The sequence below is a fragment of the Lacerta agilis genome, chromosome 1 (assembly GCF_009819535.1).
Source record: "Lacerta agilis isolate rLacAgi1 chromosome 1, rLacAgi1.pri, whole genome shotgun sequence".
Taxonomy (NCBI): Eukaryota; Metazoa; Chordata; class Lepidosauria; order Squamata; family Lacertidae; genus Lacerta; species Lacerta agilis.
Window position 1 is genome coordinate 81,230,833 of NC_046312.1, and position 27,089 is coordinate 81,257,921.

Below are 27,089 nucleotides of genomic sequence, written 5' to 3' on the forward strand. Positions count from 1 at the left end.
TCGTTTTTGTAATAAGAGTTAAAAGGGGTCCTTCTCCGGGAGGGAGCCAGGACCTCCGGCAGAGCACAATTGGAAGCCCTTACTGGCTAGGAAAATGACAGAGACCAGACCAGAATTCTAGTCAAAAGCAAGGCACCTAGTTAAGCCTGATCTTTATTAAAAGCTGTTGCAACAGGGTGCTCCCCACACACACAGGAGGGAGGAGGGAGGACCCAGAACAAAAGTGTGCCCACCTTTATATAGACATTTTAAATTGCCCGCCCTGGAGTCCAAGACCACTCCCAGAAACATCATACCTACATCACAGAAAAGGCGATATACAACAGAAATCTGAGTGTGTTGTTTATCTCCTGTCCGGTAAGTTATCTGATTGCATTATCTGGGTTTTGACTACTCTTTTGTTATTATAACCACTTAATTCCTGAATCTAGGTCACAGGTCACAGGCTCACACCCTGTTCATATCTTGAATGTGCCCTTAAGACAGGATTTGTGAAGAAAGAGACAATGGGGAGGTTTCCCACTTTGACCTTTCAGAGAAATATTTGAGGTCAATTTGTTCAGAACCTAATCTGTGGGGTTTCATACACGTGGTTTATATATACAGTTATATATATCTTCGGCTTGCTGATCGGAAAGTTGGCGGTTCGAATCCACGCAATGGGGTGAGCTCCCGTTGCTCTGTCCTAGCTCCTGTCAACCTAGCAGTTCGAAAGCATGCCAGTGCAAGTAGATAAATAGGTACCGCTGCAGCGGGAAGGTAAACGGCGTTTCCGTGCACTCTGGCACTCATCACAGTCCTCCATGCACCAGTAGCGGTTTAGTCATGCTGGCCACATGACCTAGAAAACTCTGGACAAACGCCGGCTCCCTCAGCCTGAAAGCAAGATGAGTGCCGCAACCCCAGAGTCACCTTTGACTGGACTTAATCGTCCAGGGGTCCTTTACCTTTACCTAGTCTTTGTAACATTACAAGTGAGATCAAAATACTGCTAATGTTTTCATCTGCTTACAGTGGTCTCCAAAGTAGATTATAAATTTTGCCCATTCTTTCTTGACTTTTTTGTCTCCTTCGTCCCTGAGCTTTCCAATCAGTTTTGCCATTTCAGCATAGTCTAACAGCTTGATTTGCCATTCCTCTCTGGTAGGGACTTTGTCTTATTCCATCTCTGAGCTAATAGCATCCGTGCCGCTGTTGTCACATACATGAAAAAAAAAAATCTGTTCCTTTGGAATGTCGGTACCGACCATTCCTAATAAAAAGTATTCTGGTTATTTTACAAAAGTTATTTTAAACATTTTTTTCAATTCATTATATTTCATTTCCCAGAAAGTCTTTATAACTTCGCATGACCACCACATATGATAAAAAGTACCTTCTTTTTCTTTACATTTCCAGCAGGTATTTGTACTTGTTCTACACCTTTTTGCTAGCTTACTAGGAGTCAAATACCACAGGTAGATTACTTTCATATAATTTTCTTTTAGCGTACAACATGCCATGAATTTCAAATCCGTATTCCATAACATTTCCCATTCTGAATGTTAAGCTCAAAATCATTTGCCCAGTGTATCATTACAGATTTATGGTAACCTGTTCATCTTTTGTATGCCATTCCAACAGTCACTATTTTGCAGAACATTCTGGGCTCCAGAATGATTGAAGAATGGAGAAGGATGTTTATATGCTTTCAGCCAAACATTTGTTCAATGGTACGCACTGGATTGGGGTGGGATAAGAATTGAATATAAGTTTAACAGAAAAATCCAAAGCATCTAGGGCTAGAACTTTGGAAACAGCTACTGTACTGGATGGCACATTCCAACAATATGGCCTTGAGGTGGAAATAAGTCAAAGCTCATTGCATGGCAGCTGAAATCATGTGATGAGGCAGCCATCCAAAAGCTCCAGTCATAAGACAAACTTATCACAATAACCACCCATAGCCACACACACACAAACCCAGGGGAGAGAGGATGGAGTACCACTGAGTTGGAGGCTATAGACATCAATGAAATGGAAAAGATCTCAATTCAAATCTTCCGTTAGCCACAACACTCTTTGGATGACGTAGGACCAATCATAATCTGTCAAATGAGGCTATTTCATAGGATTTATCTGAAAATAAAATGGGATAGCCCCCAAGCAGGACATTCTGAGCTCCTTGGAAGAAGGGCATGTCATATAAGGTGCATTTTAAATTAACTTCTATCCCTGATTTTTAAATTAAAGAAAAGTCTTTAACTCTTTTCTCTCTTAGTTATGCTTCTGGAACTAATAGGTTGGGCAGATGCAGATGCAGAAAAGGACAGAGCTCCACCATCTTTAATAAATATCCTGGATCCAAACCACTTAGGACTTTATAGATACTACTCAACAAGTTGAATTTAACCCAGACACCAACTGGAACCCAGTGCAGATTCAACAAAAAACAGATCAATATGTTCCCAAAAGCAAACCCCAGGCAACACTCTGGCCGCATCATTTTGCACCAACTGAAGTTTCAAACACTTTTCAGGGGCAGCCCCACCTAAAGCACATTGCATTAATCTAATCTGAATATGATCACGACATGAGGCACAATGAGGCAGTGTGTCTGGCTGTTAACCAGAAGGTTGGTGGGCAGTTGTGGGCAGAATTCCTGCACTGCAGGGGGTTGGACTAGCTGACCCCCGGGGTCCCTCCCAACTCTGGAATTTTGTGATTCTATGGTTCTATAAGTCACAGTGGTGAAGCCTGCTGTTTTGCAGGAAAGAGCACTATTAAGTAGTGGGTGGACATAGCAGACGACACAGTGATTCTCCAAGCAGCTCTCTTTATTCTCAGGCTGGAACAGAACTGAACTGAAGGGCTGAGCCAGCCTGCTTATATAGTGCTCAGTAACATGCAACAGTAACAACGCTCTCTAGCTACCCAATCCGTGAACGGCACTCTCAATCCTTCATTTGCATGTGGACCTGAGTGACCACTGCAGTCACAGTGGGCAGAGTGAAACTATATACAGTACACAACACCCCTAGTGGCCTAGGGCGAGAACTTCAATACATAACAAGCCCAGTTGGCACACTCACTTAAACTGGGCAAAAGTAGTGCTGGCCACAGCCTCCGCCCAACAGTCCGGGAGTATACAATACAGGAGCACATTCAAACTGCAAATGTGGTCATTCAATGGGAATGCTGTGCAACTCCATCTGCTGCACGTGTAACCCTGCACTGATTTCCCTGTTGACCAACAGCACCTCACCATGCTCAGACATTGGTTTCCACAGTATCTCTAGAATAACATAGAAAAGAGAGAGAGGCCTGAGTGACACCTGCATACTATTGATAGCACCCCACGCCAAATCCCCAGACCACCTTTCCCAGCAGATATTAAATAGTATACAAAAAATTATGTGGAGGTTCCATAAACCAAGGGATCAAACAGGTGTCCCCCAAAATCACCTTCTGGGACCTGCCCACCTAGGTAGGGCTACAGCCATCACAAAACAGTGCATCCAAACCCCATCCTGTCCAAACAGCACAGGAGTCATCAATTATTTTAATTAGGATTAAAATAGTGTGCCTGGAACTGCTCTTAAATATATATTTCGTTAGGCTGCAATCATTTTTAATTGACAGAGAGCAGAATAGAATCATACACAAACCACATGGAAAGTGCTTCCATTCATGCAAAAGCAGATATAACCCTCCATTTCTGGGATGCACTTCCAGGTTCCTGGCACAGCACGTGTGTGTGTGTGTGTGTGTGTGGTTGTGCGCAAATAGAGCACGTGTAAATGGGAGAGTTGCCTGAAGATGTGTTTCAAGGTAAAAAAAAAAAAGGGGAGGCATCAGTTAGGGAAACAGATTTATCTTCATAGGGAACAAATTCCACAAGCAGGAAGCCACCACAGAAGCCACCACCACATCACCACAATCCAAGCCATGCACATTGATAGGACTGCGAGATGCAGCTCCACTGCATTCACATGCACAAATACATAGGCACATTTTTTACAGACACACACAAAGAGTAATAGTAGTAGTAGTAGTAGTAGTAATTTATTTATACCTCCACGGCTCCCAACTGAATATTAAAAACACAATAAAACATCAAACATTAAAGGTAAAGGGACCCCTGACCATTTTGGTCCAGTCGCGGATGACTCCGGGGTTGCGGCGCTCATCTCGCTTTACTGTCCGAGGGAGCCAGCATACAGCTTCTGGGTCATGTGGCCAGCATGACTAAGTCGCTTCTGGCGAACCAGAGCAAGGCATGGAAACGCCGTTTACCTTCCCGCCGGAGCGGTACTTGCACTTTGATGTGCTTTCGAATTGCTAGGTTGGCAGGAGCAGGGACCCAACAACAGGAGCTCATACAGGACTGCCTTCAGATGTCTTCTAAAAGTCAGATAGTTGTTTATTTCCTTGACATCTGATAGGAGGGCGTTCCACAGGGCGGGCGCCACAACCGAGAAGGCCCTCTGCCTGGTTCCCTGTAACCTTGCAGTGAGGGAACTGCCAGAAGGTTCCTGAAGCTGGACCTCAGTTTCCGGGTTGAATGATGCGGGTGGAGATGCTCCTTCAGGTATACTGGGCTGAGGCTGTTTAGGCCAGGGCTTTAAAGGTCAGCACCAGCACTTTGCATTGTGCTCGGAAACATAATACTAGTGCTGGGAATAGGTATGTTATTTGGATTAGCATTGCTACAGGCCACCCCAATCTTTGCTAAGCAGAAGCAAATTTCCCAGGGGCTTGGCACTTCAGTGTGGTTTTTGTTGCTTTGGAGCAAGGCAAGGCGGAGTCTGTTGTGTCTTTAAGAAATATGGTTCATTCACAAATATGTACAACTGAGTTTTGTAGAGGGAGTGCAGAACAATATACTCCAAGGATGTCTCTTGTCGCTCCCTTCATAGCTTAAGCAAGCTTGGTTCCAGAGCAGAAGCCGGCCATGCTCCCCAGACTCTGGGTGCAGCCTCTCCCAGCAGTGCCAGACGGAGGGCATTGCACGCAGTTCCTCTGCACAGGGCACTAAGCTGAGGGAGTGCAAAACTGAGAAGATCCAGAACAGATAAGGTAGGTAGCCATGTTGGTCTGCCATAGTCAAAACAAAATTAATTTAAAAAAAAATCCCCTTCCAGTAGCACCTTAGAGACCAACTAAGTTTGTTCTTGGTATGAGCTTTCGGGTGCATGCACATGTATCTGAAGAAGTGTGCATGCACACGAAAGCTCATACCAAGAACAAACTTAGTTGGTCTCTAAGGTGCTACTGGAAGGAAATTTTTTATTTTTATTTTGTCATAACAGATAAGTATTGGTATTGGTATCAAGTTTGTTGCTTATAGGCAAAGGCTGCTGCAATGTATGCAATGTCATTCAGTAAAATATATACAAATTTGGTACAAAACTTAGAACATTTACATTATCAAAACATGACCTAATCAGCACGAAGCTATGGAAACACTTTAATACACTAATTAAAACATTAAAATTTATAAACTAAAATCATCACGTGGCCACTGATATATTAAAAGAAATATTAAATAATACAATAAATAATTAAGTACAATGTTTGGTGAGAAAGATGCATCTTGGTATGGATGGGGTCAGATGAATTCATCTCCTTTACAGTTAATAGCTACCTCGACAATATAATTTTTTTCTAATTTTCCTGGCGGCAGTTGCAAAAAGTGCTACACACCAGGTCACATATTTATCTGTGTCTGCAAGGAGATAAAGAATCATATCAGAAGGATTCTGGCCAGGGGACCTTGTCATTATAGGTGTCAAAAACCATTCTCTTGCATCACTATATAAAGGACAACGTAAAATATAATCCGTAAGGTCCTCTAATTCAGTGCATCCTCTAATACAGACATGTTCATTTACTGGAATGCCTCTGTGTCTCCCATCTCTATAAGAAGAGTTTATTGTGTTTAATTGTAACTCTGTAAAAGCTTTCCGGAGTTGTACAAAGGTCAATTCATTAAAATATATGTGTTCACGGGCCTCTCTAAGTTTAAAATATAATGGAGCGCATGATGGATACATGGAATTTAAGTCGTTTTTAGATAACAGATAAGTTCTCTATCACCATATTACAAATGATTACCAAAGTCCGCTCCTGCTTTCAGCCAGTGCTTCATGGAATTTCTGGCCCTCTCTTCCTCTTCCCAAAAAAGTCTTGCTGCAAACACAACTCAAGCCTCCTGTAAAAAGGGCATCTTTTCTGCTATTGTCCTTTACAGTACAGTACTTGCTAATACATAGCTGGGGGAGGAACTCCACTCCACCTTTGTCTGACACTGAATAGCTCATCCTTTGTCAGGGTAATGACCCCGCCATCACCTGTCTTTGTTCTTTGATAGCACCTCTCTCAGCCAATCTCCTGAGGAAGCTGGCTTGACTTAATCTTTTAGGCCTTGCTAAATCCATTGATCAAACCCCACATTTACTAATGCCATAAATTATGGGGAGGACCTGGCACCCAGGAATTTTAGGGGATCCTTGTCCTCTGTAAACCCATAACACTATATTTGAGCATGTGTACAATGTCCTTTGTTTCTGGGTAAACTGACCTAGTCATCCCCACATGCCTGTGGAATAAGGCATAGAAATTTTTTAATGAAACAGCGCTACACTTTGGCAAGGTCCATAGCCCAGTGGCTGATGTTCTGTGTAACTTGCAGAAGGTTCCCATTTCACTCACCTGCATCTCCAGGTGGGGCTGGAAGAGATCTCCGTTTGAAACCCTGGAAAGTCACTGCTAGTCAGTGTAAACAATACTGAGCTTGGATGGCCCAGTGTGTGAGATAGGCAGTCTTAAAACCCAGCATTATTTACTCTTTTTTAAAAGAGAAAAACCTAAGCACTATAGATGCAATATGTTAACTTGAAGCAACATCCGTCCAAAACACTGCCAGATGGGCAAAAAGCATAGGTACTGGAGACAAAATGGGAAACAGAAAGATGGATCAGGTTTTTACATAACCTGTCAGACTGGAGAACCAAGGAGTGCCTCCTTTGATGCATTTAAAGCTCATTTGGCTGTAGCCACACCTAAGAGCTGAATTCGCCTTTGAAAGTCAAGCAGTGGCAAAGGAATGTAGAATCTGAAAACAAAAACAACCAAAAACTGTTTAAGGGAATCTTAAAAATTAGTACATTGATTGCAGTATAAACTTTTAAAAAATATATTTTTAAGTTAACCTCTTCTCTATCTCCAGTTTCTTACAAGTTTCACTGAACCCAAGATACTAAAGAGATAAGGCAAAAGCAAAAATGGCTTTATACTAATCTGGCAATTGTTTCGCAGAATACGAACTATAAGGAGAGTCAAATTAAACATTCTTGTGATGCTAAGAGCCCTTCTCATCAACCTGAAATTCTACACAAAGAAGAGGGCACTGTTGAGATCTGTCCCTTTAATTTCCTTATTTGTGAATTGCATAAACAACCAAATGTCCTTAGACATACATTACAGGTTAATTTTAAACAATTCTGATATATGATCAACCTAAACAACATTTCAACGAAGGAGGACCCTCGTTTTCTAAGTGGGCATGAGATTTGATTGATTATATCACAGTCCTAAACGGATTGGTTGGTTTCTATAGAAAGTTTCTTCTGTTGCGGTTGGGTAAAGGTAAAGGTAAAGGGACCCCTGACCATTAGGTCCAGTCGTGTCCGACTCTGGGGTTGCGGTGCTCATCTCGCATTAATGGCCGAGGGAGCCGGCGTACAGCTTCCGGGTCATATGGCCAGCATGACTAAGTCGCTTCTGGCAAACCAGAGCAGCGCACGGAAGGGCCATTTACCTTCCCGCCGAAGCGGTACCTATTTATCTATTTGCACTTTGACGTGCTTTCAAACTGCTAGGTGGGCAGAAGCTGGGACCGAGGAACGGGAGCTCACCCCGTTGCGGGGATTCAAACCGCCGACCTTCTGATCAGCAAACCCTAGGCTCTGTGGTTTAACCCACAGTTCTATATTACCGCACACATCGCCTGTCAATTCATTCATTTCAACCAGATTGAAACCCCGAGCCGCCATGTGCTTCACAAAAGTCTACGGATTGCGATCAAAATCGGGACACTAAACAATAAAGTGTATCATAGTTTAAGCAGGGTGCAATCTGCACATGCCTAAAAGTTTTTTTAAAAAAATCTTTTACTCCAGAGCAAGTTCCACAGGGAGGTGCTTCTACTTAGATACACATAGGATGAGGTTTGCTCCCTACAAAATAGGTCGTCATAATTTGCTGTTTTACCGAACTCTGTTATTGTATAGACTAATGTATACTCAGTCTTCTTCAAAATTTAGATCCACGCCTGTGCTTTTCAACATATTTTGCGTTTTGTAAATGTAATCTAATCAAACTAAGGAAAGCCTGATTTAATCCAAACTGAACAGCCCCTCCCCTGACTTCTGCGGGGGGGGGGACCCTCCAAAAGATTAGGTTAACTCCACACCTTTGAGGAAAGTTATCTTAACTGACGCTGAAGTAATTATATACTGACAACAGCCAGCCGCCAGGATGCATTTGGTTTTTGATATTTAGTTGACAGTGTGCATGGCCCTTTGATTCAGTTTTTTTAGGGGCTTTCCGCGCGGTTTCTTGAAAATAAAGAGTAGTGTATCCCTTTTCTGCACCACTTTACTGTTTGAAAACTATCGCGGCGTGACGCCGAAAAAGAATATTCTCACGGCAGGCTATGTTAGATGCAACAGTGAGCTCGGAGGAAGGCGGGGAAGGTTTTTTTTTACTATCCTATCCTATACTAAACATCCCTACACGTGGTCAGCCTAACTGAACTGCTGCGAGATTCGTTTAAAAACTTCAGCCTGAGCAAACCGGACAGGTCTCCAAACCAGATTACCCCCCCCCCAAAAAAAATTAAGTCGCTGACTCCCTTCCTTGTCCTAAACAGAGGCATAAACATAGCCTCTGGCAATTGTGGGCTTGGTGGGTGGGGATGCCACTTCAATAAAAGATAAGAGGACATTCCACCACCACCCCCGCAAAAAAGGCAAATATTCTTACTGCTATTTGTTCTCTCTGCAGCCGACACAAAGACAAAGCCTTGGGACGCTTGATCCCCGCCGTTACCTGCAGAGCCACTCTGAGCAGGGCATGGTCCCCCCAAAAGCCTCATATCGCTAAATGGGCCTAGAACAAATAAAACAAGTGTGTGGAGGCCTCTTTATCTAGACACTTGCGGCCCTTAAACTTCTTACTCTGGATTAGTTCCATTGAGATCAACAGCCCTAATCCAGTCTCACTCTCAGCACATGAAGAGGGACCGCTGCCTAAAGTCGCTAACGCCGCGCAGACAGCTGCCGTTACTGCGCACGCGCCAGAAACTATTAGTACACTACAGTATTTCCATAGGCAAAGCAACAGAAAACTACAGTTTTACGTAAGGCTCCGGTCAATCCAGAATGGTGACCAAAAAACAAAAAACAAAATCCCACACAAAGGCGCATGCGTCTCCGCTGCCTGACTCTAGGCCAAAAAGAGGTAGTCTGCGCTCTCGCGCTTGCGCAGTTAGGCTGCTCTCGTTTCTGGGTGGGGAAAATTACGCCTGCGCATAGCAGGCCCCTGCCCGTAGGGAGGGGGGTCAGCGAGAGAAGGATATGCCGCGCAGGCGCAGTATGGCGGCCTTGTATGTGTGTATGTGAGAGTCTGACGGGTTCAAAATGGCGGCGGCTGCTTCTATGTGAGGGGAAGAGTCTGGGGGTTGTGGGGAGGGAACGAGTGGCGGTGTCGGACGGGCGCCGGTGGGTTGGGGCCCCCAGCTGCGCGGTGCTGGCTCGTAGCTCCTTGGCCCCAAGAGGCGGCGTGGCGGTGCTTGCTGGCCCAGTGCCTTGAGAGGCTGCGGTCGCGTCCTAGGGGGGTGTTAGGGCTTGGGCTCGGGTTCGAGTTCGAGTTCGGGGAATGAGCGAGGAGCTTCGCGTGGGGCCGGCGTTGCTGAGCCCGGGTGGAGCGGGGGGCTGGGCTGGGCTGTGTAGGGGCATGTGAGGTGAGCCGAGTGGGCTGAGCTGAGGGGTGTGTGGATGCCCTAGAAAGGCAAGTTGTGGGACTGGGAAGGCTGGACGTGTAGGTGAGAGTGGTCTGGATTTGGGGCACAGGGGTCCAGGAGCTGCAGCCCAAGAACAGCGACTGAGAGCTGATTTGTTTCATGACTGGATGGAGGTGGGGGAGACTTTCTGTAGGGGCAGAAGATGGGGAGAGAGTTGCTTTCCCTCCTGAGGAGTTATGGCTTTGGGTTCTCAACTTGGAGGGTAGGGTGAAGAGAGACTGTAGTTCTCAGGGCAACCCCCCTCCCGCCCAAGGCTGAGAGGAGCTGAGGAACTGAGCGCCCTCCAGAGCCCACCTGATGACGACCCCTTTCCCCCAACAGTGGGATCGGGGTCCCTTCTTTCTGAGGGCTTATAGCCTATTTTGGATGCTAACGTTCTCCAGCCTTCAGGGTCGAAGAGTAATGCACTTGGGAATTAATTGACTTTCCGGCTTTTCTTTTCTGCTGCCCTAGGAAGGGGCAAAGGAAAACCAGAGACCTGGTAAGATATAGCGATATTTCTATTATTTAGCTTTGCAAACAGTCCTATTCAGTATCTCGTTCTTTCCCTTTTGCCCTGTGGGAGTCAGGGTGCCTCATTGCGTTTATGTCACTACAAACAATGAGTGATATTCTAGTGTTTAAAATGCAGGCAAAGTTTCTGCTGGCTCTTCTGCTGGAATGGAGTTGAGCTGGCATGTGGGGTGCTGATCCTCTTCCTTTTACTGACTTTGGGACTTTTGAGGCTGTTTGGAAAGAGAGAGGCACACACAAGACTGATTTGGAATAGGAGGTGGCAAGTAGGAGTTTCTGAGTTTCCCTTACCCCACCCAAAACCCTCCTGCTGCTGTATACAGGAAGCCCGCAACTTATGCGCATTTAACTTGTGCACATTCAGCTTTATGCGTGTGGCAAAAAAATTAAATAAAAATTAAAAGGGGGCAGGGTTCCAGGAAATTGACTTTGGCAGTCCCACATGCCATTGAACTCAGTGTGTTTTGACTATACTGTACATGATTTTGGTTTTAGGCACAATTCCCAGAATGTAACCCCTTGTAAGTTGCAGGCTTACTGTACTTGAAAATGTAAACAGAGACCATTTAGGCAATTTTTTTATTGGCTTTAAATTGAGTTACATTGTGGTCTGTATCCTATACTATTTGTTTAACCCATGCAAATGTTAAGCGGGTGCTGAAATGACTGTTTTCTGGTGATTGACTGCTGACCCAGTCTTGTAATGTGTACCACTAAAACCGTACCACCATAACTTATATACACCATTTTGGGGTATGCTCATGATCCATATCATTTCTTTTATTTGCTTGATGTATAAGGACCTTTACACAGGCTTCTCCAGAATTAAATGTTCCATTCAGTAACTTCTCCTTAACTGAGCAATAAAATAGTTGTGGCACACATGTCCTGACTGAGATACAGTGGTAGTAAAGTTGTGAATGGACTACAGCACATATGATGGCTTGCTGTCATATATTGTGCCTACACTAGCCAATTAAAACATTATGCTATTGAACATAAAATTCTGCTGTAGTTGGTGTCTGACTGCATTTGGTCAGACTAGATCTAGGTTATGCCATGATCATTAGCAGAATTCTGCTTCTATAATGGTAGGTAACTCTTACAGTATGCAAAAGAACAATGGATTGCATACTTTTGTCTTCTCCACATAGAGCCAAACTGCAGTTTCAACAAAAGCTGAGAGGGGTCCTTGGTTGTGGGGTGCAGTGATATAGTAAACTGAGCCCTCTGTATTGATTCCATTGTGTTTAATCATGGTATCTCTCTTGTTTTGAAACGCTTCGTGGGAAAAATCCTATAGGTATTTGCTGACCAAACTGAGCATGTTTGTTCTTTAACTGACTTTCCAATTCATTTAAAAAGCAGACACCACATAGAACACTCTGTCGCCACCTAGCATGTATATTTACTTGGGTACAGTACTTGACAAAACTATGAAAGTATTGCTTGATGTTAAAGTGTGGATACTATGAGACTGATTCCATTGTGGAATGGCCATATCACCACTTGGGATTTTTGTTTTATTTGAATTGACCCTAGTTTTAAAAAATGGCCATGACTTAATCAGGTCCTAAAAGTTAAGTCATCCTGTTACTTCATAGTCATTGTTAATTTTCCATTCTTGATTCATGACATTTCATATTGTTGATAAAACCAAGGCAATAAAGAGTTAAAGTGGAATTTCTGATCTGTTCTACTTCCTTATTCTGGTATCTTTAGGAGGAAGAAGAGGAAGACAGCAGTTCTGATATCTCATTCTCGCTCTCATCAGAAGAGTCTGAGATGGAACCTGAAGAAGAGCGGGTCCGTTATAGCAAAAGGCTGGTCAGTATATACTCTTATTCACAGTGTTTCTATCCATAACTTTTTAGATCCACTCAACTAAAAGAAACAAACAAAAAAAGGTAAATAATTGCCCAGTAGTGTTAATAGGCTCAATTTCAAAGTTTGTGATTTAGTAGCCACTTCAAGCTAGGCATAAATTTTAAAATTGTGCTTTCAGAGGAAGAGGAGTGTAGTAAGGCTACTAAAAGTTGCCTACAGTTGAATACAGCAAAGGCTGAGGTGATGATGGTTAGCAAAGGTGGAGGTGGCTGAGCAAGAATGTGGACACACATGTTTGGCCTCCATTGTGTTTACAGTTTTGCAGTGTTGGATTATCACAGGTGTGCTATCTTGAATTTAACACTGTGTCCAGAAACTCAGGTTGTGGTGGTGTTAGAGTGCTTTAATTGACTGCATCTGGTGAGAAAGCTTAGGTATTTTGTCCAATATGGACCTGGTGAGTTGTTCATGTTTGTACCCTTAAGGCTAGTTCACCATAATGTATTTTGTGGAGCTTACCTTGAGGATGAGTCAGAAGCTTCTCAAATGGTATACTGTGCTGCAGCTCATTTCCTGAGAAGAGTAGGTTTTATAGAGCATAGTATACCTAATGCTTCAGTGCTTGTTACTGCAGAATCTATTAGTGTCCAACATACCATATGAGGGGTTTTGTGGGATCAGTTTCAGTTATGACAGCCTGATGATATGAACAAAGTGTTATAAGCAGTGCATCCAAACAGGGCTGGTTTCTAAAGTGCTACTGAAGTGCATACGGTCACCTGATCAGCAGGAGTTCAAAGCAGGGCCCTTCACAAGGCCCTTGCAAAGAGCTCTGTGTTGTGCTTTGAAGTACTGAGGATCAGCTGACCAGCAGTGCTCCAGAAGCAAATGTGAAGGATTACTGGCAGGTGGACATTCTCACCCACCTGTCAAATTTGGACTGTGGGGGTGGAGGTAAGGATCTGCCCTGTCAGCTGGATCCAGTCCCCCACCCCTGGAGTAATGCGTAGTTATGTGATATGGTGCTGCCCGGCTGCTTGAAGGAGGTGGTGGCATGGTCATTCCTGAAAAATCTTGCCTAGGATCCAATGGTATGTGGCAACTTGGGCCCAATTGCAAAATACCCTATTTCAAAGGAAGGTGCTTTAAATACAGGTGTTTCTGTGTGAAATATATTATATATATTATATTTAGCCTTATCAGTCTGTGTTCCAACCTGGCTTAGGGACTGAGTTGGCCGTAATTGCACTGATGGGTGACCTTTATAAGGTGAGGGAAAGGAGGGTTGCAACCCAGTTAATCTTTCTTGATCTCAGCAGCTTTTGATATTAAGCTTAGTATCCTTCTGGATCAACTCTATGGTTTGGGGGTTGGAGGTATTGTTCAGCATACCTGTCCAGCTTGATTCCAGAGTAGTACTGGGTGACTGTGTCTGCCCCCTAACAGTTATGCTCGTGGATACCACTGTGCAGTACTTTGTCTTCAATGCTATTTAACATCTAAGTAAAGCCATTGGGATTTAGAGCACAATGTCTTCAGTATTACTATTATTATTATTATCATCATCATCATCATTAATTATTAGATTTATATACTACCCTTTATCAAAAGGTCCCAGGGCAGTGTACAACATTACAAACCTATTTTATGGAGAATAAGATTGAAAACATAAAACAAAGCATAGTTATAGGCAGCATAATAATAAAATAATAACAGTCCCTCCATTCCCACAATTTTAACCATAGATTATTTAATGGCCAAAGGCCTGGGTAAAGACGAATGTTTTAGGCTGGCACCTAAAGACATGTAGTGATAACGCCAGGTGAGCCGTTCTGGGGAGAGCATTTCACAGATGGGGAGCCACCACAGAAAAGGTCAGTTCTTGTGTTGTCATCCTCCAAACCTCTCATGAAGAGGGGCATAGAGAAGGGCCTCTGATGACAAGTGCAGAGTCCAGATCAATTCGTATTGGGAAAGGTGGTCCTTAAGATACACTCAACGAGCGATTTAGGCATGTCCAAATGATGTGTGATTGTAACACAGAACCTGGAAGTAGCCCCCAAATGTCATAAAGATGACAAAAAGGGGCAGGGTGGAACAGATTTACACACGCTCCACCGGTGTATGCAGGGGTCTGGAATGTAACCCCTATGCAAAGCAAGGATTGCCTGTATTGCAGTCCTGAGCTGTGTAAGGCTCATGACAATTGACTCTCCTTCTCTCTTACATCTGAATCTGGTGGCAAGTTCTGAGCTGATATCTAAATGCAGTTGTGTGCTGAATGGATGCCCGTAGAACTTGACTGACTCCTGACAAGGTTATGGATGTTTCCCTCCCTTTGAAGATTTGTAGTCTGAGGGTACTCGTTGATTCATCTTTGTCACAAAAATCCTCATTGGCTAAGAGTGCATTCTACCAGCTTTGGTAGGCCAGATAATGACGTCCCTGTTGGGGGTTATAGGTCCACATTGGTCCATGCATGCATTGGTAATCTCAAGACTTGGTTATTGTAATGCACTCTATGCAGGGTTGCACCATACCAAACTACATAATCTGTTACTTCAAGAACATGGGATGACTCCCCATGCAGTATAAATAGGAAGGAAGAAGTGTAAATGGAGAATAATTGAATTGGAAGTACTTTGTGTTTGGCTGAAACCAACGCATCATAGTTATTATTGAAATTACAGAACTGGAATTTGACCTAATTACTTCCAAGAGATATTCAAAGACACTCTTAGTTTACTGATGTGTAACATATTTAAGTCTGTCTTGGTTGTTTAAGCTTACAAATGTAATCGGGCATTTTGTTTCTTGGCATCTTTCATTGTTTGCGTATAGGCAAGTTGTATTACCTTCAACACCCATGTTTGTGATTATGATATTATGTGTGTGGTGGTGGGAAGCTATATGTGTTCAGTCTTTATGGGTTTGTAAAGCTGGGTTTGTAAAAGCTGGAGGAGTGGATTTAAGAGATGGAAGTGTTAATTGTACAAGTTATGGGAGGTGGGGTTCATATTAGGAAAGAAGAAATGAGAATAAGATCTGGTACCAAACATTTCCTTTAAAAATAAGAATGGAAGGGATGGCTGTACAGCGGTTTTGAAACATTCTAACTTCAGGGAATCCTTTTTATATTGGCTTGTCTGCTGAGGTACCCTGTAGCAATGCCACAAAACATATGCATGGCAAAGGACTCCTAAATATGTTTAGTGCTCTCTGAATATGTTTAGTGTGCTCAGCTTAGTTCACTTGAGATACTGGTTTCTCCTGTTAGCTCTAGTGGTCAAACCTCACCGGTTGTACTCTGGAATGAATTTGACATTGCTGCATAAACCTGCACCATGGCATTAAAGAAGTACATTGATAGTACTGGGGAAGCTTTTCTTTTGGTGAGTGTTGTCCTTTGGTAATCTAGTTGCCCTTTAGTAAGAATCCTTAGCATGTATTTGAGGAACTACAAGATTTCATAGGATTGCATTTGAAAACCATTCAAGAAAGTATTGTGGTAAAATAAGGAAAAGGAAATTAAGTTGCCCTGAACCTTCAGGATAGGCTAGAGAGAAAGCAAATTAAAATATATTGATTGTATCTGTCAAAATACTGGTATCTGTAGAATGATTGATAGGATTAGATTTTATACTTCTTGTTGACGAGTTTTCCATATAACTTTCAGGAAGGGTTTATTTCAGCATTCAGTCGTGCCTGAAACTAAAAACTGTCTTCCACAAATACCAAGTGGAGCTTTGCTTTTGTGTGTGCATTAGGAATATTGGTAAGTGGTTAGCCAGCAGAGATAAAATTGTTGCAATGGACATAGTCAAACTATTGTAAAGTTGAGTTTCATTTGTTTGGGGTCTTTGTAACTTTGTAGCTAGCTGATGGTTTCAAATATGTAGATAAATTGGATTTTTAATACTTACCTGCTTTCAAATAGAAAAGTATGTACCTACCCTGTTTCTCCTAAAATAAGACATGGCCATAAAATAAGCCATAGCAGGATTTCTATGCATTTGCGAAATATAAGCCGTTCCCCAAAAATAAGCCATACCCCGAAAATAAGCCATAGTGACGTGGTACCTCCCATTAAAACAGCCTGGAGAGGCGTGGCTTTGCAGCCTACCGATGTGACACGGTTAAAATAAGACATCCCCTGAAAATAAGCCATACTGTGTTTTGTTGAGCGAAAAAAAATATAAGACGGTGTCTTATTTTAGGAGAAACACGGTAGTTAGCTACATACAATAATGTTGTACCTAGCTCTTCAGATAATACAGTGGTACCTCGTGTTATGTACTGTCCCTCTTATGATTGCTGAGGGTTGTGCGCTCCACTAACCCAGAAGTACCGGTAGATGCCCCTTGTTGCGACCTTTGCCCAGCAGTAGGAGGTGCCATTAGAGAAAGCGCGCCTCATGTTACGAGTGGTTTCCTGTTACGAACGGACCTCCAGAACGGAATAAGTACGTAACACGAGGTACCACTGTAGAAGAAAGAAACCTATATAATCCAACTTTGGTTTGCGCAACATGTTTGGCCTTGGAGGCAATTTTGTTTCAAGTATGTGAAATTGATTTTTATATGGAATAGATTATAGTATTCTTACTAAATGCCTCTACTTTATTTTCTGGTCAGGTGTCCATGCCTCCCCACCAACCTTGTGATTTTTCTTCCCCTGCCCCCCCAAAAGCTCTTGCTTTTTATCCCTCCAAACCAGGTTAAGGATATCTTTGGCCCATGGACCATATCTTACCCAACACAGGTCCTACCAGTGAGGCCGTTTTCCACAAACAACACCCATCTGCCATTGAATGTGGCATCAGGTATGGGGTAGGTAGAGATGCAGCTGGACCAGCATAGCTGATGTCTGCAGAAAGCAGCTTTGGCAGGTCAGTGTTCAATGCATGGGAAGCACTGCACAAAACACTTTGCAAGCTTTGTGCTTGATGATTCCCAAGTGCTTGCCAACCAGCTGGCTGTTGGGTGTTTGGGAAGCTTTATGTGAGGTACACGTCGGGGGACAACCCACCTATCAATCACCTGGTGTCACAATGGGTTGTCCTCTTGACATGTCAAAGTTGGCCCATAAGGCTCTAACTTGCTGGGCCAAAAAGGTTCCCCTCCCCTACTCCAAACTCTCTGAAGTGCTGTCAAAAAGATTCTCTTGAATCTTTGGGACTGCAAAAATATAAGATTATATATGTGCTTTTTATTGGACCAACATGGATATCTATGTTTCACCTGAAAAAGGGTAATTACAACTTTCAAACTGCCCAGTTTGACTGAAATTGTAGACTAAGAGACAAAATTGTGCAAGTAAAAGAAAGAAAGAAAGATAAATAATATATTTACTTTTTCCAACAATATATGTGTAAGAGATATAAATGAAGTTACTAGAATGCAGTAATAATGGACATAACCATAAAGTGGTGTCTGAACTTCAACTGCATGTGACCAGCAATAATACTGAAGGCCAGACGCATTTCAATCCACAAGGGGTCTTTCATAATGGTCAATAAATGTACAAATTTCATTGTTGTCACCAGAAAGAAATCATGCGGCTGATTTATATAAAAAGCTGACCTACCTCATCCTTAGAATTTTTATACAATTAAGTCGCAAGCTGTATAGGTTAATATGGAAGGTGGTATATTTCTAGTGCTCGGTCATATATATTTCTGGGGCTTTCAACAGGCTCTCTAGTTGGCAAATGTCAGACATTCAGTCCATCTGTCAATTCCTCCCCCCATCTTTTTTTAAAACTTCATACCCAATTTTGTGCCCAAGTCATACTTTTGAGGTTGGGTTTTGTGTTTCCTTTTCTTTGAGTCTTCTTTACTGGGAATGTATGCATTAATCACGTTACTTATTTTCTGAAACAGTGCTGTTTAGAAACAAAATTTCGCATTCAACATCACTGAGACACATCTCTCTCTCACACACTACACTTGTTAGAGTTCTGAGCTTACTGAGATGAAAAATAGTGAATACATGTTTGGGATAATAGGCAGACATCTTGAAGAACTGGTTTTGAGACCCAACTGCCGGTCAAGTTTAAAAGTACTGAACTAAATGGAGCTATGGCCTTTCCATTATACACAATAGATTTTTGTGTGGAATAGAAGAAGCAGGAGACTGAATTGTCTTGTATTTCTTTTACATTTCAACTTGATAACTGAATTGGAAATTCTCTTTCACTGGTGAAGTGAATGTATTCAATTTTTATTACTGATACAGTCTCTTATTAATCATTGGTGGACCTTGCAGAGCTTCCTAGGTCCAGTACTGGTCTTACATGTCTTTAACTTTGATCATAGGCATTTCCATCTGAAAGATTCAGCTGCCCTGATTGAGGACCCCCCCCCTTTTCCCCCTTCTGTTGGTGTAAATGTTGCTAATTTAGTTTGCATTCACATATTGATGTCCTTCATTTCTTTGGGCATCTTTTAATTATCTGTGCTGGCCAGGCATAGGGCTATGCCAGATTACTATTACTGACACTCCCCTGCATTATCCTATTTGAAGAACCTCAGTCTGGTTCTTGATCTGGGGAATATTTTAAAAACATATTTTAAACATTCAAAAACAATGTAAAACCATCTAAAGCATTTAAGAATATTTAGAATATCTAAAAACATTTAAATGCAATTGCATATCCTCACAGTCTTTAATTTCATGGTTGCCATTGTGAGCCTTTCTTAGCCATCAAATGCTTGGGTGAACAGGAATGTTTTTAAATATCTCCTGAAAATCAGTAATAAGGGAGATAAGCACACTGCACCAAGGAGGTAATTCCGCAGGCAGGGAACCATCACGGAGAAGGCCCTGTCATAGGTCAGCACCAACTGGGCAGCAGCCAAAGGTGGCATCACTAACAGGGCCTCCATGCTATCGGGCCTACTGTAACATGTTCTGTGTAGGGCGGACTCAGAAAAGTCTAAAAATTATCTTTAACTGGTGCAAAATTGTCTGCTAAGAGTGTTAACAGTACAAACTGCACAGAATAGATAACAGCAATTTTGCAACAACTTCATTGGCTTACTGGTTCAAAGCCCTAAATGATCATTCTAGGACCTAGGTATAGCCCTAATGTTCCAGTACGCTAATGATTAAATAAACCAGTCTCCATTAATGTTGCCAGGTATAAAAGGGAAGGCACCTTCATAGGTTATAAATGTAAGAGGCTATAAATATATGGTCTCCTCCTGTGTGTTTAGTTTTAATTCTTATTCATTGAATCATTCTTAGTTTCCAAAGCCATACTTTGTCAGAATGGGGAAGTGTCTACCAGGAAAATCCCATGGACCTAAAAAATGGGTCTACCACTTAAATTGTAACAATTTCACTATCTGCATAGGGCCAGCTCCTTAAAAATTGACCCTTTCCCTCCATCCTGGAAAATAGTGTATAAAGGAAATGGACCTCAACATTAAGTAACTGTATGGTTGCTTATATCCCACTTTTCTGAAAGCCAGAAATCAATATAATCATGTTCTAATTAGAGCATAAAAGACTAAAACAAGTAAATTGGGAGGTAAAACATATCAGGTGTAATTCTCAAAGCATCAGGGCATTTTACTTTAAAAACTTTCTAAAATAAAAATGTTTGCAGAATGCAGGTAAAAACAGTGGGAGCCAGCTGGTTCTCTTGAGGCCGTTCCAGAATTTTGGCGCGTGCTTCTCTATTCCCTTGATAATGGGACAGAGCAAAGGGCCTCAGTGAAGTTAATCTTATACTGTAACTCTGGCAGATTGTATTGTAGAAGAGAGTTCTTGAAGTAGCCTGGTCTTGGGCAACTTAGAACTTTCAAAATTATTATGTGCAAGTATGGGAAGACAACTCTCTAACTGAAATAAACCTCATTGGGAGTTGCACAATAGAATTACCAGGATCCCATTTCTAAAATGCTACCATTTCTAAAATATGACTCTTTTACCTCATTGGGATGTCACTTCTTGACATCTCTTGCAAAGGTAAATATCTGGATGGGCCAAGAAATTGTTCCTTCAGTTCCCAGTAGAGAATCCTGAAGGAATCAGGATGATAAATCACATTTTAAATTAAACATCAAGATTTTAGTGTATTACTCTATTGAAGGTGACATCATGCATAGTGTGGCACCTTATTAGATCCCTTAAGTTTGAAAAGTTTCTCTCCCAGCTGTTAGCTTGTGATATATAATACTGTTGCTATTCAGTGATGTGAGGTAGAAAATTTCCCTAACTACCCAGTTCAAAATTTTCTGGAAAACCCTAATCACTGCTGTTAAAAGAAAGATGTGTCTTTAGATTTTAGAATAAAAAAATACTAATGCAGAATATTTTCTGTTCAGTAACACAACCAATGAGCAGAACTCCACTCATAGGACACTCCTGCTGGAGGAAGAGGAAATGTGATTTTTGCTTCATGCTCCCTGAAAAGTTTGGTTGAAGGAACCTCAAAGAACAGTGTGAGTGGTGGTACAAAAATCTGAAGAGCAAAGGGGGATTAGTTTAAGTCACCCTCTCTCCTCCAGCAGAAGCCTCTCCTTAATCTCAGCCTCTTTCACAAATGGGACACTCTGGATGCAACCCATTGACTTTCTATCAGCTGAGGAGTGCTTGTTTCACTTGCCTGAAGCTTTTAGTATGGAAACAATAGAACATTTGTGTTTAAACCAAAATTATGTGTTAGCATCAAATATAAAATAGAAGAGAAACCACCTCAAGGTTTCTTTTCCATAAAGTTTTTCTCAAACAGCTGGTCAAAGTGGTGGAGACTTTTCAAGAGTTTCAAGTCCTAAAGACTTCCTTTGCTGTTCTTTCAGTGAATCGGTGGGTAAACTATAATGAGGAGTTGAATATTTGCATTTATTAATCAATAAAAGGCATAATCCAAACTGACAACTGCCTGGAGGGGCTTAATGAAGCAACGTTACCTACCACTGGTGCATTTGAATCCCCATTGCAGATGCCAGCCATGGCAGAAGGTGGGAACAAGGCAAATCACTGGGCCAGCAAGGAACTGGTGCAGCAGTTGGGCCTGGTGTCAGCAGTGTGGCTGTCTTGGTAGGCTCATTTTGGAGCTTTCTGCTGGCTGCTGTTGATGGGGATCCCATCAGCAGCATTTCTGTCTGCCTACAAAGCCAGGAACTTCACATCATCAAAGTGACGCTGGCAGCACTTTGCAGGCAAAGGCTGGCAGGGCTCGGCAGAGGGACACCACCCAATTCCCTTACCTCCAGTGCAGTGCAAATGGGGTTTGGATTGTGCCCTATCTAGTCTGCTTGCTGAATGGCATCTTTTATACTCAGGGTTCATAATTAGCAGGGCGCCAGGCGCATTTTGCACCTAAAGATTCTCCATTTGCGATCACCTCCAAAAGTCTGGGTGTCATTTTTTGCACCTGGCTGGCACTCAAAGATTACTGAAATGTATGTGCTTTGAAGCCTCAAAGCATATGTTAAGGATAGACAATAAAGGAGTTAAGGAGTTTAATAATAAAGAGTAGAGTGTGTTGAAAACTGAAGTTTGGTACAAATATTTTTATTGTAAAAACCAAATAAACATGTATTAACAATTTCTGCTAAAAATGTGATATTAACAATGTGTCACTTATGTGAATTGCATATTAGTTCACGTTTATCAAAATAATAGTTAAAAAGGGTTGCTGACACACACACACCCATGGCAACTAGACATTCTGTTTTGGCGCCCACAACTCAGGTCCCAGAAGCCATTTGGCTCCTAGCTTTTCTATCCCAGTTTATACAGCCACAAAAAGCTCAAATTGCTAGGCACAAGAATTGCAGAAATAGGAGTTCAGATACAGAATCTAGAAGGCTGGAAGCATAGACGCTCTGAGTGTTGATGTGTGCATTCCTGTTTACTTCTAATTTGGGGAAATTTCTTGAAGGACGAAACCAGATGAAATCCAATGTGTCCCCCGCCTTTCAGACCTCCTTGTAAGACTTTCTCAGGTGTGATGCTGAAAGTAGATCTTAGTTAAAGGTCTCTTGTTTACATCCAGTTATGTTTCTACAGCAACAAGCATGCACCCACATAGCAAAAAAGGAAATGTTCTCTATCCAGGGATTCTTTGAATCTCTAAGGAATCTGCAAGATCTTGACAAAAACAAGATGACTTCGGAATTCTTGAATAAAAGCTAGGGCTTAAAGGATGCAAAAACCATACTAATGTAATACAGTACGTTTGTGGGCTTTCTGGAAGCAGAACACAATTGAAAACTTTACTGATCTTATCTTAACCTAAAGATTTGGGGGAGGAAGGTTCAGTGGAAAAAGGAGTGAACAGAAGAGTGCTGAGGAATGCTGTTTGAATCATCCAGAGTTCTGAACTAGGCAATGTGCTAGGCAGTGTGATGTGGTGTCTACAACAAAGATTTGTACTTCCATAAATAGGTAAAGAATATGATATTTACCTTGACCAATGCCAGGACACTCTTCTAGTCTCACTTACAAAGGACTTCATACATTGGTCACTTTGCAAAATCAAATGTCTCATGTCTTATTTGAAAGCATTAAACTTAACGGAGAAATGTCATGGGTTTTGATTTCGTTTTTAAGATGGCACTGTCAGTTCCATGCTATTCTGGTGCACTTGATAGTTTTTGGAATGAACAATTTTGTCTGCAGAAGCATTCATTTTTCCAGTCATGCTGTCTGTCTTGAAGCCCTAGACAGTATTCAAGCTTAGTTAATTACTGGTGGTTATTGTATACTAAACAGTTCTGCTCAATTAGCCACCTGTTATTTTATCTAGGTGTGGAAGCTGGCAGCTAAGATGATAGTCTGACCCGGGAATGTGGCATGAATCCTAATTAAACTGTATCAGACCTAATCAGGAACAGGTCTTGAATAGAGAAATGACATGCAGGTGCTTCTTAAAGTCAAGACAAGCAGTGGAAATGATTGGTAATCCTTCAGTTAACTTCTCTTAGGAAAACTGCTTCCTTACTAGTGTCTTAGGCATGTAATGTCTAGCTTTAGGTTGCGTATGCCATATTACTCTCTATGTCAAGAGCAATATAGGTATATAACACGGATATATGTGTGTGCATGCGTGTGCACGCACACAGATTCTATGTTTTTTATCCTGGTAATCCTGACATAGGGTCTGAACTAACTGAAGCATGTGTGAGGGGTCATTTGGGTTAGTATGTACAACTCTTACAGATATGTTGTTTCTAATGCTATGCATTGCAGGGGGTTGGACTAGAGGAGCCTTGGGGTCTCTTCCAGCTCTACAGTTCTAGATTCTATGTATACAGAGATCTATTTATGCAGCAGGGCTTCCTCTCCTTTCCCTGCATGCTCTCAAAAATTGCTCTGGAGCAGGCATCCCCAAACTTCGGCCCTCCAGATGTTTTGGACTACAATTCCCATCATCCCTGACCACTGGTCCTGTTAGCTAGGGATCATGGGAGTTGTAGGCCAAAACACCTGGAGGGCCGCTGTTTGGGGATGCCTGCTCTGGAGGGTCCTCTTACCCTCTGCATTTTGAAGTTGCACAGGGGATTGCCTAAGCGAGATTGTGCAAGCAAGATTTTGCTAACAGGACAGCAGCATCGGATGTGAACCTGAGTTCTTTTCACTTCATCCTATACTTTAAGAGTACCGGTACTTTGCTTGTTTGGGCCTCAAGAAGGCAGAAAAGTTGTAAAAGCATTTTGATCATGTCAGTCGATCTTCTGATTGTCCCACTTTGTGCATATACAAAGCACTGTAGAAGGTGAAGCATTTGATGGGATACCAAGAGGTTTGCAGGCAAACAAGTATATCCTTTGTCTCATTTAGTATGGAGAATCCATAAATAGGATAAACTTGAAATTAAGTGTATAGTGTAGTGTAGTTTGTCAGCTTTTTGCGATGGGCCTCTTGTGCTCTTAATAGCAGAAAACTGGGAGATGAAGCTTTGCCCACCACTGCATCTCAATGCCACAATAAGCTAAGCTGATGCTATCAGTGACAGTGTGCAACACAGGAGACAGGCGATACTGGAACCTGTAGTCTCTTTTTAAAATTAAACTGTTAATATTTCTACAGTTCACAAGTCAATTTTTAAATGGCCATGTCATTTCCTGTGTAACTTCTAAGCAAGGGAGTGACTGCTTATTTGGCTTTGTAACTTGTTTTGTTTTTTTGTTTCCACATTGTTTGCTTTGTTAAAATTACTGCATGCATGTGAAACCAATAAATATGTGATTATGTAAAACAGAATATAACAATTTGCAAAAGATCTTTTGCATCCAATCTTATATTTAGTGGATTTTTGGGAGCAATTTCTTCTGGCTGAATAATAGTCATTCACCACAGTGACTTGCAGAGACCTGAAGCTGGATGGGCTGGTCAGCTTTGAGTTGCTAACCTTCCATTTCCAGCTCTTTCAAAATAGCCTAGCAAGTTTATAATTGAACTGATGATGCAACAGAGGAGTTAGTCAGTTTTCCCCTGCAGGAGAAATTTAGCTCAGCAGTATACTAGATAGACACAGTCAATTCTGTCAAAAATAGAATGAGCTGACCAATTCTGTTCTGGGCCAGAATTGCTAAATACCTCAGTACCTGGTTCAGTCTTGGCATCTTCAGATATGTCTGTGTGAGTGTTCGAAACTCCCATTGTGCTAGGTGCATTTTGTGACAGGGAATCATTAATGGTGAACAGTTTCTGAGTTCTGGGTGCAGTACTGTGCCTAAGATTTCAGATTAAAACTGCAGAGAGGAAGGAAAGGAAGACCCTTTTCTGCCTCCCCACTTCTAGCTACTCTGAATACTGGTGAAGAGACCCTCTTAAGAATATTAGGGGGGTGGGCAGGGGAAGGACTAGACCAGGGGTGGCCAACTTCCAAGAGACTGCGATCTACTCACAGAATTAAAAACTGGCAGTGATCTAACCCCATTTGCGGGGTTCAGGTTGAGGTTGTTGAGTTTCTTTAGGAAGGAAAGCCATCCATGTTTGGGAGGGTTTGGGTCAAAGTTGAGCTTTTTTTTTTAGGAGGGAAAGCCCTGTTTTGGGGGCTTCAGGGCAAAGATGTAGAGCTTTTTTTAGGGGAGCCAAAGCTGCTGAGAGCCAGTGATCTACCACAGACGTCCAGTGATCTACCGGTAGATCACAATCTAACTGTTGGACATGCCTGGACTAGAAAAATGAACATAATATTTTAGCTGCAGTTCATTCATTTTCAGCTTTTATTCTTGTTATAAAAAAGCACGCCTAGACATTCCATTGTTGCACCCATAACCTAGCTTTAATGTGCCATTTAGCTCCTAGCTTTCATATCTCAGTTTCTAGCGCTGGTCTGTGTAGATTTTCAAACTGGAATGACTTCCCCATGCTGTAAGAAAGTAGGGGGGGGGGCTTACATGTATCCCACTCATGTGTAACTGTGCTTACGCAGGTGAGAGAGAGAGAGAGAGAGAGAGAGAGAGAGAGAGAGAGAGAGACCTGCCCTTGCTCGGGACTACTACCCGGAAGTCACTTGGGGCTGCCACCCAAGCAAGGCAAGGCAGCCTTCAAGCGACCAGCAGTGCAGGGCGAGAGATGCCTTCTCTCCACCTCTGCCGCTCCACTGAGTGTCTGCACCCCCATCTAGACCATCACAGCTACTTTTGCTTTTTATGCACAAAAGTAGCTTCACCCTCTTTATCTGTTGCCATGTGAAATTACTTACTAATCCTGGTTTTATCTGGAAAACATCCAAAAACTGTACTAAAACTTGCATTTCAAGGTGTATATAATGAGAGCCAGTGAGGGGTAACTATTAGTTTTGGACTATGCCCATTGTCCTACTTAACCATGAATCTCATTGAGTGACCTACTGCCAGTCACTGTCCCTCAGCCTAACCTATCTCAAAGAGTTGTGAGGATAAAATGGGGAGAACCATGTACACCACCGTGAACTGCTTGGAGGAAAAGGTGGTATATAATAAATAAAATTTGTGTGTGGTAATATTAGAAACATGATTTAACAAGCTGATAAATCCTGCAGGAGACATAAATTCATATTTAAATAGATCCATGCTCATTTAAACACAAGTGTGCAAATAACCAGTTGCCCAAGATGGCTACATTTTTCCATTAATTTGGACTTTAGAATCCAAGGAATAATTAGCCTTTTGGTTAATATCAAATATGTTGAGCTTTTATGGTTTCAGGGAAAACTAGGTGACTGCAGTGTGAAATACAGTGGTACCTTGAGTTACAAACGCCTAAGGTTACAAACGCTTTAGGTTACAAACTCTGCTAACCTGGAAGAGTTACCTCGAGTTGAGAACTTTGCCCCAGGATGAGAATGGAAATTGTGTGCCAGCGGCACAGCAGCAGCAAGACACCTCATTAGCAAAAGCACGCCTCTAGCTAAGAACGGTTTCAGGTTAAGAATGGACCTCCGGAATGAATTGCCGGTAAGTTTGTAAATAGAGGTACCACTGCACAGCCATTGTGGATAACTGGCCACTAGGGGGTCCAGTAGCAACATAATACTGTACTGAGCAAATGCTTTTACAGCCCAACTTGAAAGAAAGAAATAAGGAAACCTACCTATATGGACAAGGCTGACATAGTAAAGTATCTGTCTAGCACTGCTGGAAGGAAGGTAGTGCCTAAGGCAGTATTTCAGCAGGAGTATGGCTTAGGCTGGGTATATCAGGAAGAGGAGCTATGACTTAACTTAATTAGTCACTTGT

At 42.2% G+C, this 27,089-nt stretch overlaps 1 protein-coding gene across 6 annotated transcripts in view; it reads left to right on the forward strand.

Annotated features, from left to right (window-relative positions):
• Positions 1-9,581: 9,581 nt before the first annotated feature.
• Positions 9,582-27,089, forward strand: part of KDM2A (lysine demethylase 2A) — a 55,324-nt gene continuing 37,816 nt past the window's right edge. For 2 of the 6 annotated variants that reach the window (XM_033158920.1, XM_033158953.1), the window contains exons 1-3: positions 9,624-9,649; positions 10,520-10,547; positions 12,302-12,406. In XM_033158920.1, the coding sequence (XP_033014811.1) occupies positions 9,639-9,649; positions 10,520-10,547; positions 12,302-12,406 (144 nt within the window). In that variant the 5' untranslated portion in view covers positions 9,624-9,638. Of the gene's footprint in view, positions 9,704-10,022; positions 10,180-10,519; positions 10,548-12,301; positions 12,407-27,089 lie in introns of those variants that run through there. The other 4 variants (XM_033158925.1, XM_033158947.1, XM_033158940.1 and 1 more) reach the window with 4 other exon arrangements.